Here is a 17,134-nt window from a genome sequence, read left to right as displayed (position 1 = left end):
TATACACATACATGCCACCACATCTTCTTTATGCATTCATCCTTTGCCAGACATCTGTTTCCATATCCTGACTATTGTGAATGATGCTGCAATAAAAATGGGAGTACATGTCTCTTCCAACAATGTGTTTTTATTTCCTTTGGATATATACCATATAACAAGATCATATGGTAGTTCTACTTTTAATTTGTGGGAAAATCTCCATGCTGTTCTTCATAGTGGCTGACCCAATTTACTTACTATTATATCTATTAACTTTTAATAAAGTAGTAACATTTGCATTTATCTAGTCACACCTTGGCTTATAACACAATTAACAATGTTGTACCTCCCAGATATGATACTTAATGAATCTAATAATGGAACTTCTGACAGTACAACATATGGTTATTTATGAGTAAATTCAGGTTTGAGAAGTAGATGAAGATATTTTTTAGTCTATGGACTCAGAAGACATACAATTCTTACAAACTCTTTCATTGTATTTCATAATTGCATATTTGATGGTATACTTTGTAGAAATTCTAAGATTGAACAAATTAGCAACTTTCAAAGATGCACTCATTTTTCAGGTCTGTGACCTGTTGTGTCAACATTTATAAGTCATTGTTTTTACTTGACCACTCCATGCTCTGGATGCTTCTTCAATCATTGCCTAGAATGATTACAGAAAAATCATGTCCAAGTGTAGGGTCACTTCCCCCAAACATATTTTAGGGCTATAGACGAGGACCTGAAGGAGGCTCTATTAAATAGCCCAGACCTTTCCTCCACCAAGAGTACCAAGGTATGACAGGGCTTTCCTGGTGTTGCAGAGGTGTTCTGAATTTCATCCACATTCTCTCCTGGGCCTAGATTAAATCCTACTCCTCTGGCTAGCTTAAGGTCCCAGTAGTGGTGGCCATAGTAGAGTACTTTGTTCACTCCAGCGGAGACTCCTATCCTCACTCTCCCAGTGTCCCTCTGGCCTGATAGTTTAGTCTCTAAAATGGACTTTAGCCCAGTGGAAGGGTCAATCTTCCTCGCTACAGGCATACCACAGGAAGAGGGTTGTATACAAAGGAGACTCATTTCTGCTCAGACACCAGACTACACCACAAGGATCCTCTTGTTCCCGGCCTTTTACCTCTTTAAGCCCTTCCCAGCGCTGCCAGGCCCATGTTTTGCACTTCTGGCTGCCACCCTCAACCACTAACTTTTACCAGCACAGTAAAAATGGTATTAGTCACAATTGGCTGGCCAAGAGTAAGAATCTAATTATTGCTAAATTTCTTGGATATATTAGAATTATGTTTTTATTGGAAAGTGTCCTTTTTGGGAGATGTGTGCTGATGTATTCACACACACGCACACACACACACAGCACTTGTACAGTATATTCATGTTTTCTACTAACTGTCTGCTTATAAATAGAAAATCTGAGGTCAAAGGAGATCTGTTCATAGGTTAAGGCACCAGAATTATACATGATTTTGCCAAAGGGTGATTGATTAATCCTAAAGGTATTTTTGCTCCTGGCAGGGAGAACAACTGGGTGCCACTGCATCAGCCTCAGCATTGTCTATCTTGGACCACAAACTGATTGTAATGTGGAGAGGGAACATCAAATACGAAATGAGCATGTCTGGGTGTCTGTAAATTGAGAACCATGTGTACCCCTGACAGCTGGTCTTAAAAATAACATGAAGCACAAGCAAAGGGTTCAGTCTGGTTGCCAGGCAACCTTGCCACCAGCATCCTTCAGGTTGACCTTTCTATCTACATCTCTTAATATTTATACTTACAGGACCTCCCTTGATTCACTTAACATTTAGTGAGTACTATTTGTATAAGTGGAGGGGATCCAGGATAGACCAGACCATAAGCTCTGAAATAAAAGGGCAGAATCCTTGCCCTCAAGCATCTTACAGTCTAATGGGGTGGGGGTAGGGGGGCTCGGTGTCTCAGTCAGTTAAGTATTGCACTCTTGATCTCAGCTCAGGTCATGATCTCATGGTTTATGAGACTGAGCTCTGTGTAGGGCTCCCTGCTGACAGCATACAGCCTGTTTTGGATTCTCTCTCCCTCTCTCTCTGCCTCTTACTCGCATGGACTTGCTTTCTCAAATAAACTTAAAACATTTTTTTAAAGCAGGTATACAATTACTATGATTATGTTTAACATAATCCTTTACTACTTGCAACACAATTACATCTGCAAGGATCCTTTCACCAAAGTAACATTTACAACTTCCAGGCATCAAAACCTATTATTTTGGGGGGACATTTTCAGCCTACTACAAATGGGGGACTTTGGAAAGCCCACTGGGGGGGGTAGAGGGAGAGAGAATCCCAAGCAGGATCTACACCCAGTGTGGAGACTGACACAGGGCCTGATCTCACAACTGTGAGATCATGACTTGAGCTGAAATGAAGAGTTAGAGGCTTAATTGACTGAGCCTCCCAGGCGCCCCGGAAAGCCCACTTCTAAGGAGTGACTACTCAAGTTCTTATTTATTATCTGAACAGCTGGCTGGCTACTAGAGTTAAGCTATATTCAAAATGGTATCCTGCTTCTCTGTAAGCCCAGGCGGAGGTGCCTTCCTTTGCTACCTTTACCATCATATTTCCTCAAACTTTCATTAACTGAAGTAACCTGGGTAGGTCTCTGTTGCTTGCCAATTGAAAGGGTCAAACTGTAACAAAATAGCTGACCTAAGGAGGCTTCATTTTATATATAATTTTTATACAAATATCAATAGTTAATTGTAGATCTTTGGACTATTAGTTTAGCCTCTACACCCCTTCTCTGAGAACTTCCTCTCCAACTATGGGAGTAGGCCCTTTTGCATATGCTGATACTAAATGACAGTAGCCCCGTAGTCAGAGCTGAATGGATCAAAGGCAGATGCTTAACTAAGTTGGATCAATCATATTCTCTTCAGGGTTGAGACACTGCTCATTTGGTTTCTGGAATTGAAATGGATTGTTGATATAGCCCTGAAAGGCCATCTTTTTGCAAGTAAAAACCATCATGTAGAGAGTAGCAGAGACAAATGACCATGAGAACTCAAGAAAATGCAGCTGCCTTGATTCTTTTTTTAAATTTATTTTAAACTTAAAATTTTTTTTGATGTTTACTTATTTTTTTGAGAGAGACCAGGCACGAGCAAGAGAGGGACAGAGAGAGAGGGAAACATAGAATCCAAAGCAGGCTCCAGGTTCAGAGCTATCAGCACAGAGCCTGATGGGGGGCTCAAACTCCTTGATTGCAAAATCATGATCTGGGCTGAAGTCATATGCTTAACCGATTGAGCCACTCACCCAGGCGCCCCTAAACTTTTTTAAAAAGTTTTTCATTTTGAGAGAGTGCATGCGCATGTGTGCATATGATTGGGGGAGGGGCGGGGGAAGGGAACAGAGAGAGAATCTCAAGTAGGCTCTACCCTGTCAGTACAGAGCCTGAGGTGGGGCTATCTCACAAACTACCCGATCATGACATGAGCTGAAATCAAGAGTCAGACACTCAACAATTGACTGAGTTATCCAGCGCCTTTTTTTTTTTAAGTTTTTTTTTTTTTTTTTTAAGAGAAAGAGGGGGAGAGAGAGCAAGTGGGGGGAGAGGGGCAGAGAGAATCCCAAGCAGCCTTCATGCTCAGCTGAGAGCCGGACATGGGGCTCAATCCCACAACCTGGGATCACTACCTGAACCAAAATCAAGAGTTGGTCACTCAATCGACTGAGCCACCCAGGCTCCCCCACAGCTGCTTTGATTCATAATGGCCTCACTTGTTAGAGACTCAAGTGAAACCAAGCTATATTTCTGCTCCCCATGCCCCAGTGTCCTGATAGTAAATTTCCTTTTTTTGCTTAGGCAGCCTGTCAGAAACCAAAAGAAGTTTGACTGATTTTCAAACCTGGTTTAAGTACTTCTTACCTTATTCCCATAAATTTATGCAGGCTCATTAGCTAAAATGATGCTGTAACTTGGGTTATTTCTGAAAAGGTCCCTCTAAAACCTCCAGAGATTAGCCATGAGCATTAGTCCTTTCTAATGTTTTAATATTAGAATCATTGGATAAGCATAATACTATGATGATGGTATTTTCATTTCATTTCATTAAAGGCACCTTAGAGGGGTTTCTAATTCAAGCCCTTCACTTTCAAAGAAACTAAAGCAAAAAGTGTCCAAGAATCTTGCCCCAGTGTGGGATTAGAACCTTGTTTCTGTCAATACGCAGGCCAAACTCCTAAACCAATATATACATATTTTTTTAAAGTAATCTCGGGGCGCCTGGGTGGCTCAGTTGGTCAAGCGTCTGACTTTGGCTCAGGTCATGATCTCATAGTTCATGGGTTCGAGCCCGACATCAGGCTCTGAGCTGACAGCTAGCTCAGAGGCTGGAGCCTGTTTCAGATTCTGTGTCTCCCTCTCTCTCTGACCCTCCCCTGCTCATCCTGTCTCTCTCTCTCAGAAATAAATTAAAAAAAATTAAAAGTAATCTCTATGTCCAATGTGGGCTTGAACTCACAACCCCAAGATCAAGAGTTGCATATTCCATCAACTGAGCCAGCCAGGTGCCAATGCCAATGAATTTTTTCTTAAAATTTTTTTAATGTTTTATTTATTTCTAGGAAAGAGAGAGAGACACCGTGAGCAGGGGAGGGTCAGAGAGAGAGGAAGTCACAGACTCTGAAACAGGCTCCAGGCTCTGGGCTGGCAGTCAGCACAGAGCCCGACGTGGGGCCTGAACCCACGAACCGCGAGGTCATGACCTAAGCGAAAGTCGGACGCTTAACCGACTAAGCCACCCAGGTGCCCCACCAATGACTTTTTTAACGCCAAGATGGTATTCTTCTTTCCTTAAATTCCAAGTGAGAACACTCAACAATCTTTATTGATTGCCCACTTAATTGGCTAGAACTTTTAGTTGCAAGTTAAAAAAAAAAAAAAAGCCTCTAGGTATGACTAAAAACCATGGTGAGTATTCCATCTCCACTTCTCAGAAAGACTTTCCACAAGATGGGACACCTGTAGACTCATCCTATTAGCTTAGCTACCTCAGGAGTACATGCTGATTATCCTTGGACTTCTCAGTTAAGTCAGCCAAAAAACTCCTTTTTATTCCTTTAAACCAATTTGAATTTGGTTTCTGTCACTTGCAACAAGCTTTGGACTAAAACTGTGCTTATCAAAGAGTTCTCCACAAACAACGTTAATGGTAACCAATCAGATTCTCCTTAAAACTTGGAATATAAGAGTAGGCAGTATAAGCAGAAGTGCAAAGAACATGGGGCACCTGGGTGGCTCAGTCGTTAAGCATCCAACTTCAGCTCAGGTCATAATCTCATGGTTCTTGAGTTTGAGCCCCGCATCGGACTCTGTACTGACAGATTCAGATTCTGTGCCTCCCTCTCTCTCTGCCCCTCTCTCACTCCTGCTCTTTCTCTCTCTCAAAAATAAACATTAAAAACATTAAAAAAAAAAAAGTGGAAAGAACATGTAGAGAAGACAGCAATCCTGGCCATGATGAAAAGGAACTTAATCTTGACATATTATCTTGGTTTCTATTCTCTACCTCTTTTATTTCTTCTCTATATCTTCTGCTTAGTCAGAATTTCTGTTTATTTGTAACTTTGGCTTCTTCTTTCTGTCAACACCACAGCTTGGATTACTGCATAATATCCTACACTGATCTGACCCTGAAGCCCTTTTCTTAGAAACAACAGAGGTTGATTGTTAGCAAAGCCTTCTGGGCTTTACAGAGAACAAGCAAGAACAGGTTTCTTCCTCCAACTTTGCAAGGCTCCTCAAGACATCCTACGATCTGAATTAACCAATGTCACTTGGTTATACTACACTTGGATTAGGTCATATGTGGGCCTCCCTGAGGCAGGAGTCTTGACAAGACAACCGAGAGCCTTTCCAGGTAAGTAATCATGCCTGCCATTTTCCTGGTTCTTTGTTACTTAATAACTTTGAGTCCAATCACTGTGGCAATAAAATGATTGCCACATAAAATTCACAGATTTGGAATAAGAAATCAAACAAGGGGCACCTGGGTGGCTCAGTCGGTTAAGCACCATTATCGATTTCGGCTCAGGTCATGATATCACAGTTCCTGAGATTGAGCCCTGAGTTGGACTCTACACTGAGTGGAGCCTGCTTTGGATTCTCTCTCTCCCTCTCCCTCTGCCCCTCCCCTGCTCACTCACTCTCTCAAAATAAATAAACAAAATAAAAAAAGAAATGAAACATCTAAAATGGGTGGTACATATCATTACTCGGTGAATATTAGTTCTCTTCCCCCCAAATTTTAATGTCATTTACTATATAAAGTATTACCCAATTATCTTTTACTCAAATGTCTTATAATTTATACAATGGAATGGTATTATTCAAAATATGACAAACATTAAGAATGACAAAAATGAAGAATCAGGATTTTTTTTATCCTATAAAAAGTTTTGCTCCAGTTTTTCAAATGTTTTTATTTGATTTAAAATGCTTTTAAGGGATATACAGATACACAACTAGTTTGATCAGCTACTAATATATTTTGGTGTCCCTTTATTTTGGTACCCAAGAGCCAGTTCACCTTTTCTCCGTGTTCAATACTTAGCTTTGGCAAAATTTTGCCATGTTCTTCTTCACCTGCTACTAGAGCATGAGTGTTTACACCCTGCTTCGTATAAGCTGCTCTTTTAGTTTTCTTCCTGTGGGTATGTTTTGTAGGGCTCTTCTGTTTTTTTTCAACTTCACTGCTTACATCCCACAACATTATCTTCCCATCATTCCCTCCAGTAAGCAGCATATAGGATTCTGGTAGAAAGCAGACCTGGGATACTCCCAAAGCATGGCCCTTAAATCCTAGTTCTTGTTCACACTTAACTCCTACCACCCTAAAGATTCGAACCTTACCATCTTCTGCACCACAGCTAAAAATATTGCCACATGATGCCACAGACACAGAGTGGGCTAAATCAGGGTTTAAAAGCTGACCAGGTGATTGTGGGCTTTCCATCTCTTCTGTTTCATCTTCCTGCAAATTTGTAATCCAGAGTGGCCGTGCTTTCTGAAGGTTCCACAGCATCACCTTTAAATAAGAGGAAGTTATGTAGTCAAACAGAGGCCTGGCCATTTTGCTCAACTAACATGCTTATTCTACTTGTAATAAAGTCATCAAAGTAGTCTGACAATAATTAGTATGATGCATTTCTAGCAATATTAAATTTTTAAAAATTTAGCTGGCACCACAATATGCCAGTGGAATGCTACCCTGGTGCCTGTATATCGGATGCCAATGTACAATAAGGTAATAACTTGGGATGAACAAACCCATCAAAGTGTAATCCACATTCTTAAGCAGTTGCATTTCTTTCTTTTTTTTTTTTTTAATGTTTATTTATTCTTCAGAGAGAGAGAGACACAGAGTGTGAGTGGGGAAGGGTCAGAGAGAGGGAGACAGAATCTGAAGCAGGATCCAGGCTCTGAGCTGTCAGCACAGAGCCCGACACAGGGCTCTAACTCACTAATGGTGAGATCAGATCTGAACTGAAGTTGGACACTTAACCAACAGAGCCACACAGACATCCCAAGCAGTTGCATTTCTTAAAGTCACTGTACCCTCGTCTCTACAAGTAAAACAGAAGATTATGAAACTTATCAACTTTAATCTATGCTGGTTGCAAGTCAAAAAGCTTGTCAACTAAATAAACAAAATCTAGATTATCACTGAAATTATTTGTATCTAGAATGCTTTCTTTCCTTTCATACTACCTAAAGTACCCATTTTAGAGGTTTACCTCAAGTTTCTGTCCCTCTAGGAAGGCTTTTAAGTATTCCAGCCCACTGCCCTCTTTCCTGTATTTAATTTTTGTGCTATTAAATAACATACGCCACTAGCTTGTCAGTTTCTTGAGATTTAATTTACCTTTTTTTTAAAAAATTAAGTAGGCTCCACACCAAACATATAGATTGAACTTACAACCCTGAGATCAAGAGTCATGTGCTCTACCAACCAAGTCAGCCAGGCACCCTGAGATTTAATTAATCTTTGCTTAATGCCTGGAAAGAGCAAAAATTCCATACCTATCTGTTGATTAATTTGTCATCTGGTATATGTGGTTTTCTTTGTTGTTTCCTACCATGATTTTGTACCTACTAAACTGATTTATATGAAATGCTAATTAAAACCTGTTAAAACAAAAAAACAAAAAATTCTGTGAATTGATTTTACTCTATAATCTGGTGATTCATTTTCTTCTCCCAGCAAACAATTTGCAAAGGAAAATATTCTTCATACTTTTAGAGGATAGACAGCTTTATTTTACCATCTAGTATCATCCCTTAATTATTACTCACAATTTAAAACAGACACGAGAATATCAGTCAAAAGCTCAGATCTGAATTGACAAGATTACTACTGCTGATGATATTAAGGATTTGGTTTTCTACTGAAGGTAACTTCGTTCAACTCAGCCTCTGGAAGTCCCCTCTAATAATACATTCTGCTTCTATCAAAGCAGAAAGCACTGAAAACCCTTTTAGATTGGATTTATAACATTTTACTAGGTGGCCAGCAGTTGCTGCTTGGCTGAAGCTAAAATATTAACAAATCAAAGTAAATTAAGCAAAGAAATATCAGAAAATATAACAAAGATGTGATATGGGAACAAATCTCTATTTTAAAAAATCTGAACACAAGGAAAATGGCACATTCCAGAATCTGCTAGATGGGACTCCAAAATTAACTCCATTCCACTATTATACCTACATTCTTGGACTCCTCCATAGACTGGCTATTCTTAAAGTTTAGAGTAATATCAGATAGCCACATTTTAAGAAGTAAACTGTTAGATACTACAGTTTCAATTTCAGTTAAGGAAAGTAATTTTTTCTGAGAGAGAGGGTGCACATAAGTGGGGAAGGGGCAGAGAGAGGGTGAGAGAGAATCCCAAGCAAGCTCTGAACCACCAGTGCAGAGCCCTATGTGGGGCTCAAATTCACGAACCACAAGATCACAACCTGAGCAGAAGTCAATGCTTTATTGACTGAGCCACTCAGGTGCCCCAAGGGAACTAATTTCTTAAAAGCTCAGTTGTGCTGTCTTACCACTGTTGTTATATCACAACCCAATGCAGAAATTAATCTTCAGTGAATATTTAGGTCTTGGAGTCAAATTAAGTAAACAATTACCTAAGCCTCCTTTTCATAAAATATTTATGTTCTATACTGCTCTCTAGCAGCTGCCTGCCACTAGAATTTCTCTCCTAGAACTGATGAATTCTAGATGCCCATTTTCTGATCTAATCTGAGAAGTCATTTTTGCACACCTAATTGTTTACTGCCATGACTAGTAAATTAACGAACCAGTGGTTGAAAACTGGTATAGCTTAAGGTTGAAAGAATGACTAATCAAAGAGACACTGTACAATCTGCCTATTCAACACAGATATCCACCTGGCTGTGTAGGTCTTGCTTGTGTGTGTGTGTGTGTGTGTGTGTGTGTAGGTCTTTCTGTATAACCAAAATAGGCAGATTATTACCATGAGGGCAGAAAATGTAGGTTTATAAGGGCTTGTGAAGACTTAGGTGTGGAAAAAGAGTTTATAGGTCATAGAGTCATTGTGCTCCTCAAGTGTGGGATATAGTTCACAATAGAGAACTATAGACATTTTTGGTAAGATAATTCTTTATTGTTTAGGAACTGTTCCAGTGCTGTTGGCCATCCACTGATTCTGCCTACTAAATACCAGTAGTGTGGGGGAGAGTAATGGCAGTCATTATGAAAACAATAAAACCCACCCTCATTTATTTTTAACTTATGAGGAGTATAGAAGGTAGAGAGGGAGTGGTAAAGATTGCTGGCCAAAAATGTAGAAAGACAAAGTCTTTGATGGTATTAATGGAATCACAGAGTCTTGAAAGATACTGTACACAATAAAGAATATAGACTGGGCCGTGTGGGTGGCTCAGATGATTAGGCATCTGCCTCTTGATTTCAGCTTGCGTCATAATCTCATGGTTTGTGGGATCGAGCTGTGCATTGGGTCTGTATGGACAGTGTCGAGCCTGCTTGGGATTCTCTCTCTCCCTCCCTCTCTGCCCCTCCTCCACACACACTCTCTCAAAATAAATTAACATTAAAAAAAAGAATGTAGATTAAATGCCTAGAACAGTATAGGACACACAAGTCACTAATAAATAATGGCTCTTTTTCTAGAAGTCACCCGTTTGCAAACCAAGAACCTTTTCTATCACTTTACTGATGATCTCTTGTTTGATACCTCTGGTGTCACAGGAAAAAAAAGAAAAAAAAAACACAGGCTTTGGAGCCAGAGAGATTCAATCTAGTCTGAATCTCAATTCAGACAGCTATATGGATACTTAATTTGAACCTCAGTCTCATTTCTACAAAAAGCAATAGTAATTACAAAGTGTGATCTGAATGAAAACAAATATATATAAAGCGCTGGCGGGGCGCCTGGGTGGCTTAGTCGGTTGGGCGTCCGACTTTCGCTCAGGTCATGATCTCACGGTTTGTGGGTTCAAGCCCCGCATCGGGCTCTGTGCTAACAGCCAGCTCAGAGCCTGGAGCCTGTTTCAGATTCTGTATCTCCCTCTCTCCCTGACCCGCCCTGCTCATGCTGTCTCTCTCTCTCTGAAATAAATAAAACATAAAATTAAATAAAAACTAGGCTTCATGCCCAGCATGGAGCCCAGTGTAGGGCCTGAACTCACAACCCTGAGATCAAGACCAGAGCTGAGATCTGAGATCAAGATCTGAGATTGATCTGATTGATCAAGACCAAGATTGATCTGAGATCAAGACCAGAGCTGAGAGTTGGACACTTAACTGTCTGAGCCACTCAGGCAACCTTACAAGGTTTACTTTTAAAAGGAAGTACATCTGCTATGGGAAAGTTCAAGCTATCTGAAAGCTTTTTTTTAATTAAACCAAAATCTGCTTCCCTTTAACTTCTATTTGGCTAGCACATTCCACTTTTCCCTCTCATGAAAACCAAGAATTAAACAATTAAACACTTCCATTTCCAGGGTGCCTGGATGGCTGAGTCAGTTCAGCATCCGACTCTTGGTTTCAGTTCAGGTTGTGATCTCACAGTTTATGAGTTAGAGGCCTGCATCGGCTCCCTGTTGATAGTGTGGAGCCTGCTTAGGATTCCCTCCCTTCCTCTCCCCCCATCACTCCCCAGCTCATGCTCTAATAGATAAATAAAAAAAATAAACAAGGAAACACTTCCATTTCACCTACATGATGGGGTTTCTTGATATATCCATTCTCCTGATAGCTTTCCTCTGAATTTGGTCTAAGTTGTGATGTTTCTTTTAAAACTTATTGAATGCAAAGCTCTGATCTTGGTCACCAATATACAATAGTTTAATTAATATACCACAGAATTTTAAAGTAAGAACAACAGATCCAGTCTCTCTTTTTTTTTTTTTTTTTAAGAAAAAATAGAGTTTGTAGAGAATGGGTGATAGTCTGTTCAGCATGCTCCTTTGTTTAAAAAGGTGTTTAGAATCAAATATTTAAATTATCAGGTTTTAAGACAGTCTTAAGCACAGAGAAAGGAAGGCTAAGGAATAAGTGATTACTTTGTGAATAAAATCTACTAGGCTTTGTCAAGTTAGCATTTACACACAGAAGTAAAGCTTATGGTTCATACAGAGATAAGACACATTAGCAGAGAACAGAAAACGCAAAGATATATTTAGTCTGGTCAGTATCTGATTGTTACCAAACCCATTAGAAATTACCCAAGTACTCTCTGCAAAGCATTCATTACCTGCATATCCAGTCCACACGATACCAGGCTCTGAGGCCTTTGAGGACGAAAAGCTACCGAAGAACAGATATTGGAATGTCTCTTCAGTGATCTGCTAACTTTCTTATTTTCCAAATCTAGGATTTTGATTGCCCCGGAGTCATCAGCAGAAGCCAGCAAGTTTTCAGTTTCATTCAATGAGAGACAATTGATTTCTTCTTCATTCACATGAAAATGGTCCAAAGAACCTTTGAGGGATCTGACATCGAGTAAGCTAATAGTTTCTCCATGTGAGGCATAGAGCTTGGTGGGGCAGGAGGGAGAGAATAAGACACTGGTAACATCATCAGCCCCTTGGAAGTGTGTATGTCCTAATGGAGTCCCATCTTCACCCCAAACCATAAGATAACCACCCTCTGCTCCAGAAGCCACCAGCCCTTCTTGACTTGCATTCAGGCAGAGAATAGGTGAAGAATGTCCACCAGTCCACTTGACTGCCATTATGGCCCCAAGCACCCTGTGGAGAGGGGAGCAAAAACTGTAACCTCTTATTTAAGAACTTGATGGGAGGAGACAAATACAATACACAGTATTTCACTTAAATATTTTTAAAAAGACATCTAAAAAGTATAATTAAAAAAAAAAAAAGACACTTGAAGGTCAAGTCTACAAAAGCCTAGTTAAACACAGGATTGTGGTACACCTGGCTGGCACATGCATAAATGGGCTTTCTTTGCATTCAGGGACCCAGGCAAACCTTGTCCTGCAGCATCTGATGTGAGGTTCACATAAGAATAAACATTATATATTTAAATTAGTAAAAATTATTTTTAAAAGAGAGCTGCTTGGGGCACCTGGATGACTCAGTTGGTTAAGCATCCGACTGTCGATTTCAGCTCAGGTCATGATCTCGTGGTTCGTGAGTCTGAGCCCAACGTCTGGCTTGGCGCTAACAGTGCGGAGCCTGCTTGGGATTCTCTTTCTCCCCTCATCTCTCTGCCCTTGTTCCATTCATCCTCTCTCAAAATAAATAAACTTTAGGGACATCTGGGTGGCCCACTCAGTTGAGCATCTGACTTCGGCTCAGGTCATGATCTCACAGTTCGTGGGTTCAAGTCCCACAACAGGCTCTGTGCTGACAGCTAGCTCAGAGCCTTGAGCCTGTTTCAGATTCTGTGTTTCCCTCTCTCTCTACCCCTCTCCCACCTGTGCTCTGTTTCTCAAAAATAAATAAATGTTTAAAAAAATTAAAAATAAATAAATAAACTTGAACCTCTCTGTGATTCATTTTCCTTCTCTATAACTAGGGGTAATAAATATAATAGCATCATTTCATAACTAGGGGTAATAAATATAATAGCATCATTTCATATGATCATAGAGAAATATATGTAAAACACATATAACAGTCTCTGGTACATAATGAGAACTCAACAAATATTACCATTATCATTTTTCCTATTAAAAATTGTTTTAAATGTAATCTCTATACCCAACATGGGGCTCTAATTCACAAACCCAAGATCAAGAGTCACATGCTCCACTTACTGAGCCAGCCAGGCATCCCTCACTTCTCCTATTTTCATTAGGCTGGACAAAGTGGCATCATAGATCTGTATCAATGTTCCTCAAAGTATGGCCTCCAGACCAGCAACATCAGCATAACCTAGGAACTTAGACATATAAATTGCCCGATTCTACCCTAGAGAATCAGAAATGCTGGGATTAGGGCCCAGCCATGCATTTTAACAAGCCTTCCAGTGATGCTGATGTATGCTAAAATTTGAGAACCTGTACTACGCCAATAATTATCCAGGGAAATGGTTAAAAACGTAGGCCCTTGGGTTTTTACCACCAGAGATGAATTCGGTACATTATTAAATTTTATTCTCAAAACAGCCTTCTGTTTAGTATTATTCCATTTTAAAGATAATAAAACTTGAGATTCAAAAATAATTTGACCAAAGTCATCTTGGCCCTTAGGATCTGTACAACAGATCCAATACAAAAGGATCCCAGACTTTTAAATAATGAAGACCCTTTTCTAACAATTCCATTTGACAATAGTTCCAAAAATTATTTTTTAAACATTTATTCATTTTTTGAGAGACAGAGTATGAGCAGGGGAGGGGCAGAGAGGGAGACACAGAATCTGAAGCAGGTTCCAGGCTCTGAGCTATCAGCACAGACCCAGACGCAGAGCTTGAATGCAAGAACTGTGAGATCATGAGATCATGACCTGAGCCGAAGTCAGATGCTTAACTGACTGAGCCACCCAAGCACCCGACCACTTGTCAATAGTTTTTAACTTGTTAGGATTCTCTGAAAGTACAGAAAGTAATGAAAAGCCATGAATAATTAATTAATGCTTTTAAACTACTCATCTATTTTTAAGTTTATTTACTTAAGTAATCTCTACACCCAACATGGGGCTCAAACTCACAACCCCGAGATCAAGAGTTGCATCCTCTATTGACTGAGCCAGCCAGATGCCCCATACTCATGTATTTTTAATTACTTTACCACCCACTTATACTTAATAGCAGTACTTATGTGCAAAACTGAGATTCCTGATACACTAGGCTTCACAGATTTATACAATGAAACTGCCACATAATATTACCCTTCCTTAACTGCCTGCTGGGTAAAGCAAAAAGAGGAAATCAGGGCAATTTATATAACTCTAAGTGGTTAGACAAAAGAAAGCAAACAGATCTACCAAGAGAAATTATCTAGTGAGAAATTGCCACAGTTGTTTTCATATTTTCAGATATAAAATCTGAACCTAGTCCAATAGTACAGAGATAAATTTCCTAATATTGTTTTGAAAACATATTTAAAATAATCTGGCAATCTGCCTAAAGTTTCTATTCTTGCCACAAAGCTTATTCCCTCCCATTTTTAGGCACTTACACATACACAAAATCACGAACTAGACTGCAAAAAAAATCACCAATCTTTCAGTAATCAAAGTAACAGAGGGGTGTGGGGGGAGGGGAAAGTAACAGTAACCATGGTCACATAATCAGATATAGCAATTTTCATAAAGATGACAAGACGGGAAAGACAAAAAGATACATTTACTTCAGCACAAGTACTGAATTAGTATACAGAGGAAACTAATTAAAGACGGAAGCAAATTAAGTTTTAAAGGAGAGGTTTGGAGAGGAAATGACTCAGAGAGAGGTAAAGATAGGGAACTCTGGTGGTTTGATTTTTGCTGACAAGTAATGAAATAGTAGCTAAATACTTTTCTGCCATAAAAAAGACTTTTGTCAAATGTTCCAGATAAATCAAGAAAAAAAGGACACAGCACAATTTGAAATAAAACGTATTGACATTATTTATCCTTAGGGACTGTCATCTGTGGTGACTACTTACTTATATAATATAGATAAAATGCTACCTTAAAATATGAAGTTTGTACTAACCATTGAAAAGGACACTTAAGTTACAAATAATTTTAACTTTTTTCCTTAGAAAGCTGATCAATTATTTCCTACGTTAGTTTTAATTTTTCTACAGTGAAGCCACTTTAAAGCTTGGGGAAGTCTGCCCCCTACAGCTTTAGGATTCTGTGTGCATATGTTTTTGGATTCCTACTAGAATTTCAAATTTTCTGTAAGACAAGAATGAGGCAGAGTTTCTAGTACTTCTATTTTCCCATCACATATCTACCCACAGGGGACCTAGGTAAATGCTGACTGGTAAAGTTTTAGCAGGTTTTCTGCCTAATATACTTTTTTTCCTGGAAAAGACTAACTCAATTTTAAAGACACACATGGTTAATCTCGCCCCAAAGTGTGAGAAATTTGGCAATAAACGGATTTTGTACTTAAAGGAACTATTAGATAACACAGTTCCTGAAAATTTTTCCATAATGGAACCAGTAGTGTCTATTAATGTCACAAAACCAAGGTCAGCTCTACCTTAACCTCTATGCACCAGTGTAAAATACAAATTAAACTTCTAATCTCTATATCACATGAATATTTACTGATCACCAAGCTAGTCAGAAAAATAAAAGTAAAGACCTATTATGGAGAATGTTAAGAAAAATAGTTGATGGGCTTCTGGGTGGCTCAGTCAGCTAAGCATCTGACTTTGGCTCAGGTCATGATCTCAAAGTTCATGAGTACAAGCCCCACATTGGGCTCTCTGCTATCAGTACAGATCCTCTGTCCTTCTCCTCTCTCTCCCCTTTCCCCACTTGTGTGTTGTCTGTCTCTCAAAAATAAACAAACATTAAAAAAATAAAATTAAAAGAAAAACAATCGAGCAAGTCCCAGAAATCTACTATACATTAAGGCTTTTCAGCTTATCATGCAGGGTATTGATCACAGGAGCCAACCAGAGCGCCAGAATCACTTGTTTACTTAGTCTACAAAATTAAAATTATTTGTTCTAATTTGAAACATACCCAAAGGCCACTATCAAAAAGTATTAAACAATAGGGGTGCCTGGGTGGGCCAGTTGTTGAGTGTCTGACTCTTGATCTCAGCTCAGGCTATGCTCTCATGGTTTATGAATTTGAGCCCCATATTGGGCTCTGCACTCAGGCACGGAGCCTACTTGGGATTTTTTTCTCCCTCTCTTTGCTCCTCCCCCACTTGTACTCTCTCTCTCTCTGAAAATAAATAAACTAAAAAAAAAAAAAAGTATTAAACAACAGTCTGCTGTGGTATAAGGCAGTGGCAAAAAAATATAATTAGATCTGAGTTAAATCAGAACAATCTTTCAGAAATGAGTTGTCAAGCCACTGTTTCTTGTTTTTCTCTTACTGGGACAGGAAAGCCTACAAGAAATAAGTAAGTACCATTATCTCCATGTTCAGGTATCAGGTCAACAAGCTTCTCTTCCCATAGGTAATGTCTAAAGCAATTAATCATAGCCTATTGTGCATTACTCTAATTAGATAATAGTTTCCTTTAACACCTAACGAAATCACGGAGCGGGCAGGTGGCATATCTTGAGAACATTTTTAGAAAGGCTGGAAGGCAAAGATGGAAATTCTGAACAGTCAAAAGGCAGGATGGTACTAAATATAGGGGAGGGGCAAGGCCAGGAGGGTGACTGGTAGAAAGAAAAGGACCCAGTCATAACATCTTTTCCTACTTTGAAATTCTGCCTGGGACACTTGGGGGGTACTCTGCCACAAAGTCACCTCACTGACTGAGCTAGATTAGCACCAGAATTTATCTCATCAAATCCTTCAAAGGCTCTACCTCACCTATACTGTGACAGACAGGATAAATGTCAAAGTCTTTAATAACTGAATGATCACTAAACACTGCTCCAGTTTTACTTCCATGTGCCCACATGTCCTTTTCAAGTGTCTGTGCCTTCAAAGCTGTCGATTCTGCCTG

At 39.5% G+C, this 17,134-nt stretch overlaps 1 protein-coding gene across 5 annotated transcripts in view; it reads right to left on the bottom strand.

The window, feature by feature from the left end:
- Positions 1-17,134, bottom strand: part of WDR53 (WD repeat domain 53) — a 43,124-nt gene that overhangs the window by 24,608 nt on the left and 1,382 nt on the right. For 2 of the 5 annotated variants that reach the window (XM_039250846.1, XM_039250847.1), the window contains exons 2-3: positions 11,790-12,285; positions 6,451-7,075 (exon numbers count right to left, since the gene is read on the bottom strand). In XM_039250846.1, coding sequence (XP_039106777.1) covers positions 6,479-7,075; positions 11,790-12,269 — 1,077 coding nt within the window. In that variant the 5' untranslated portion in view covers positions 12,270-12,285 and the 3' untranslated portion in view covers positions 6,451-6,478. Of the gene's footprint in view, positions 1-12; positions 87-6,450; positions 7,076-11,789; positions 12,286-16,584; positions 16,669-17,134 lie in introns of those variants that run through there. The other 3 variants (XM_039250849.1, XM_039250848.1, XM_039250850.1) reach the window with 3 other exon arrangements.

The sequence above is a fragment of the Hyaena hyaena genome, unplaced genomic scaffold, assembly GCF_003009895.1.
Source record: "Hyaena hyaena isolate Hyena2069 unplaced genomic scaffold, ASM300989v1 scaffold_382, whole genome shotgun sequence".
In the NCBI taxonomy this organism is placed as follows: domain Eukaryota; kingdom Metazoa; phylum Chordata; class Mammalia; order Carnivora; family Hyaenidae; genus Hyaena; species Hyaena hyaena.
This window is presented reverse-complemented; position numbering and strand designations above follow the sequence as displayed.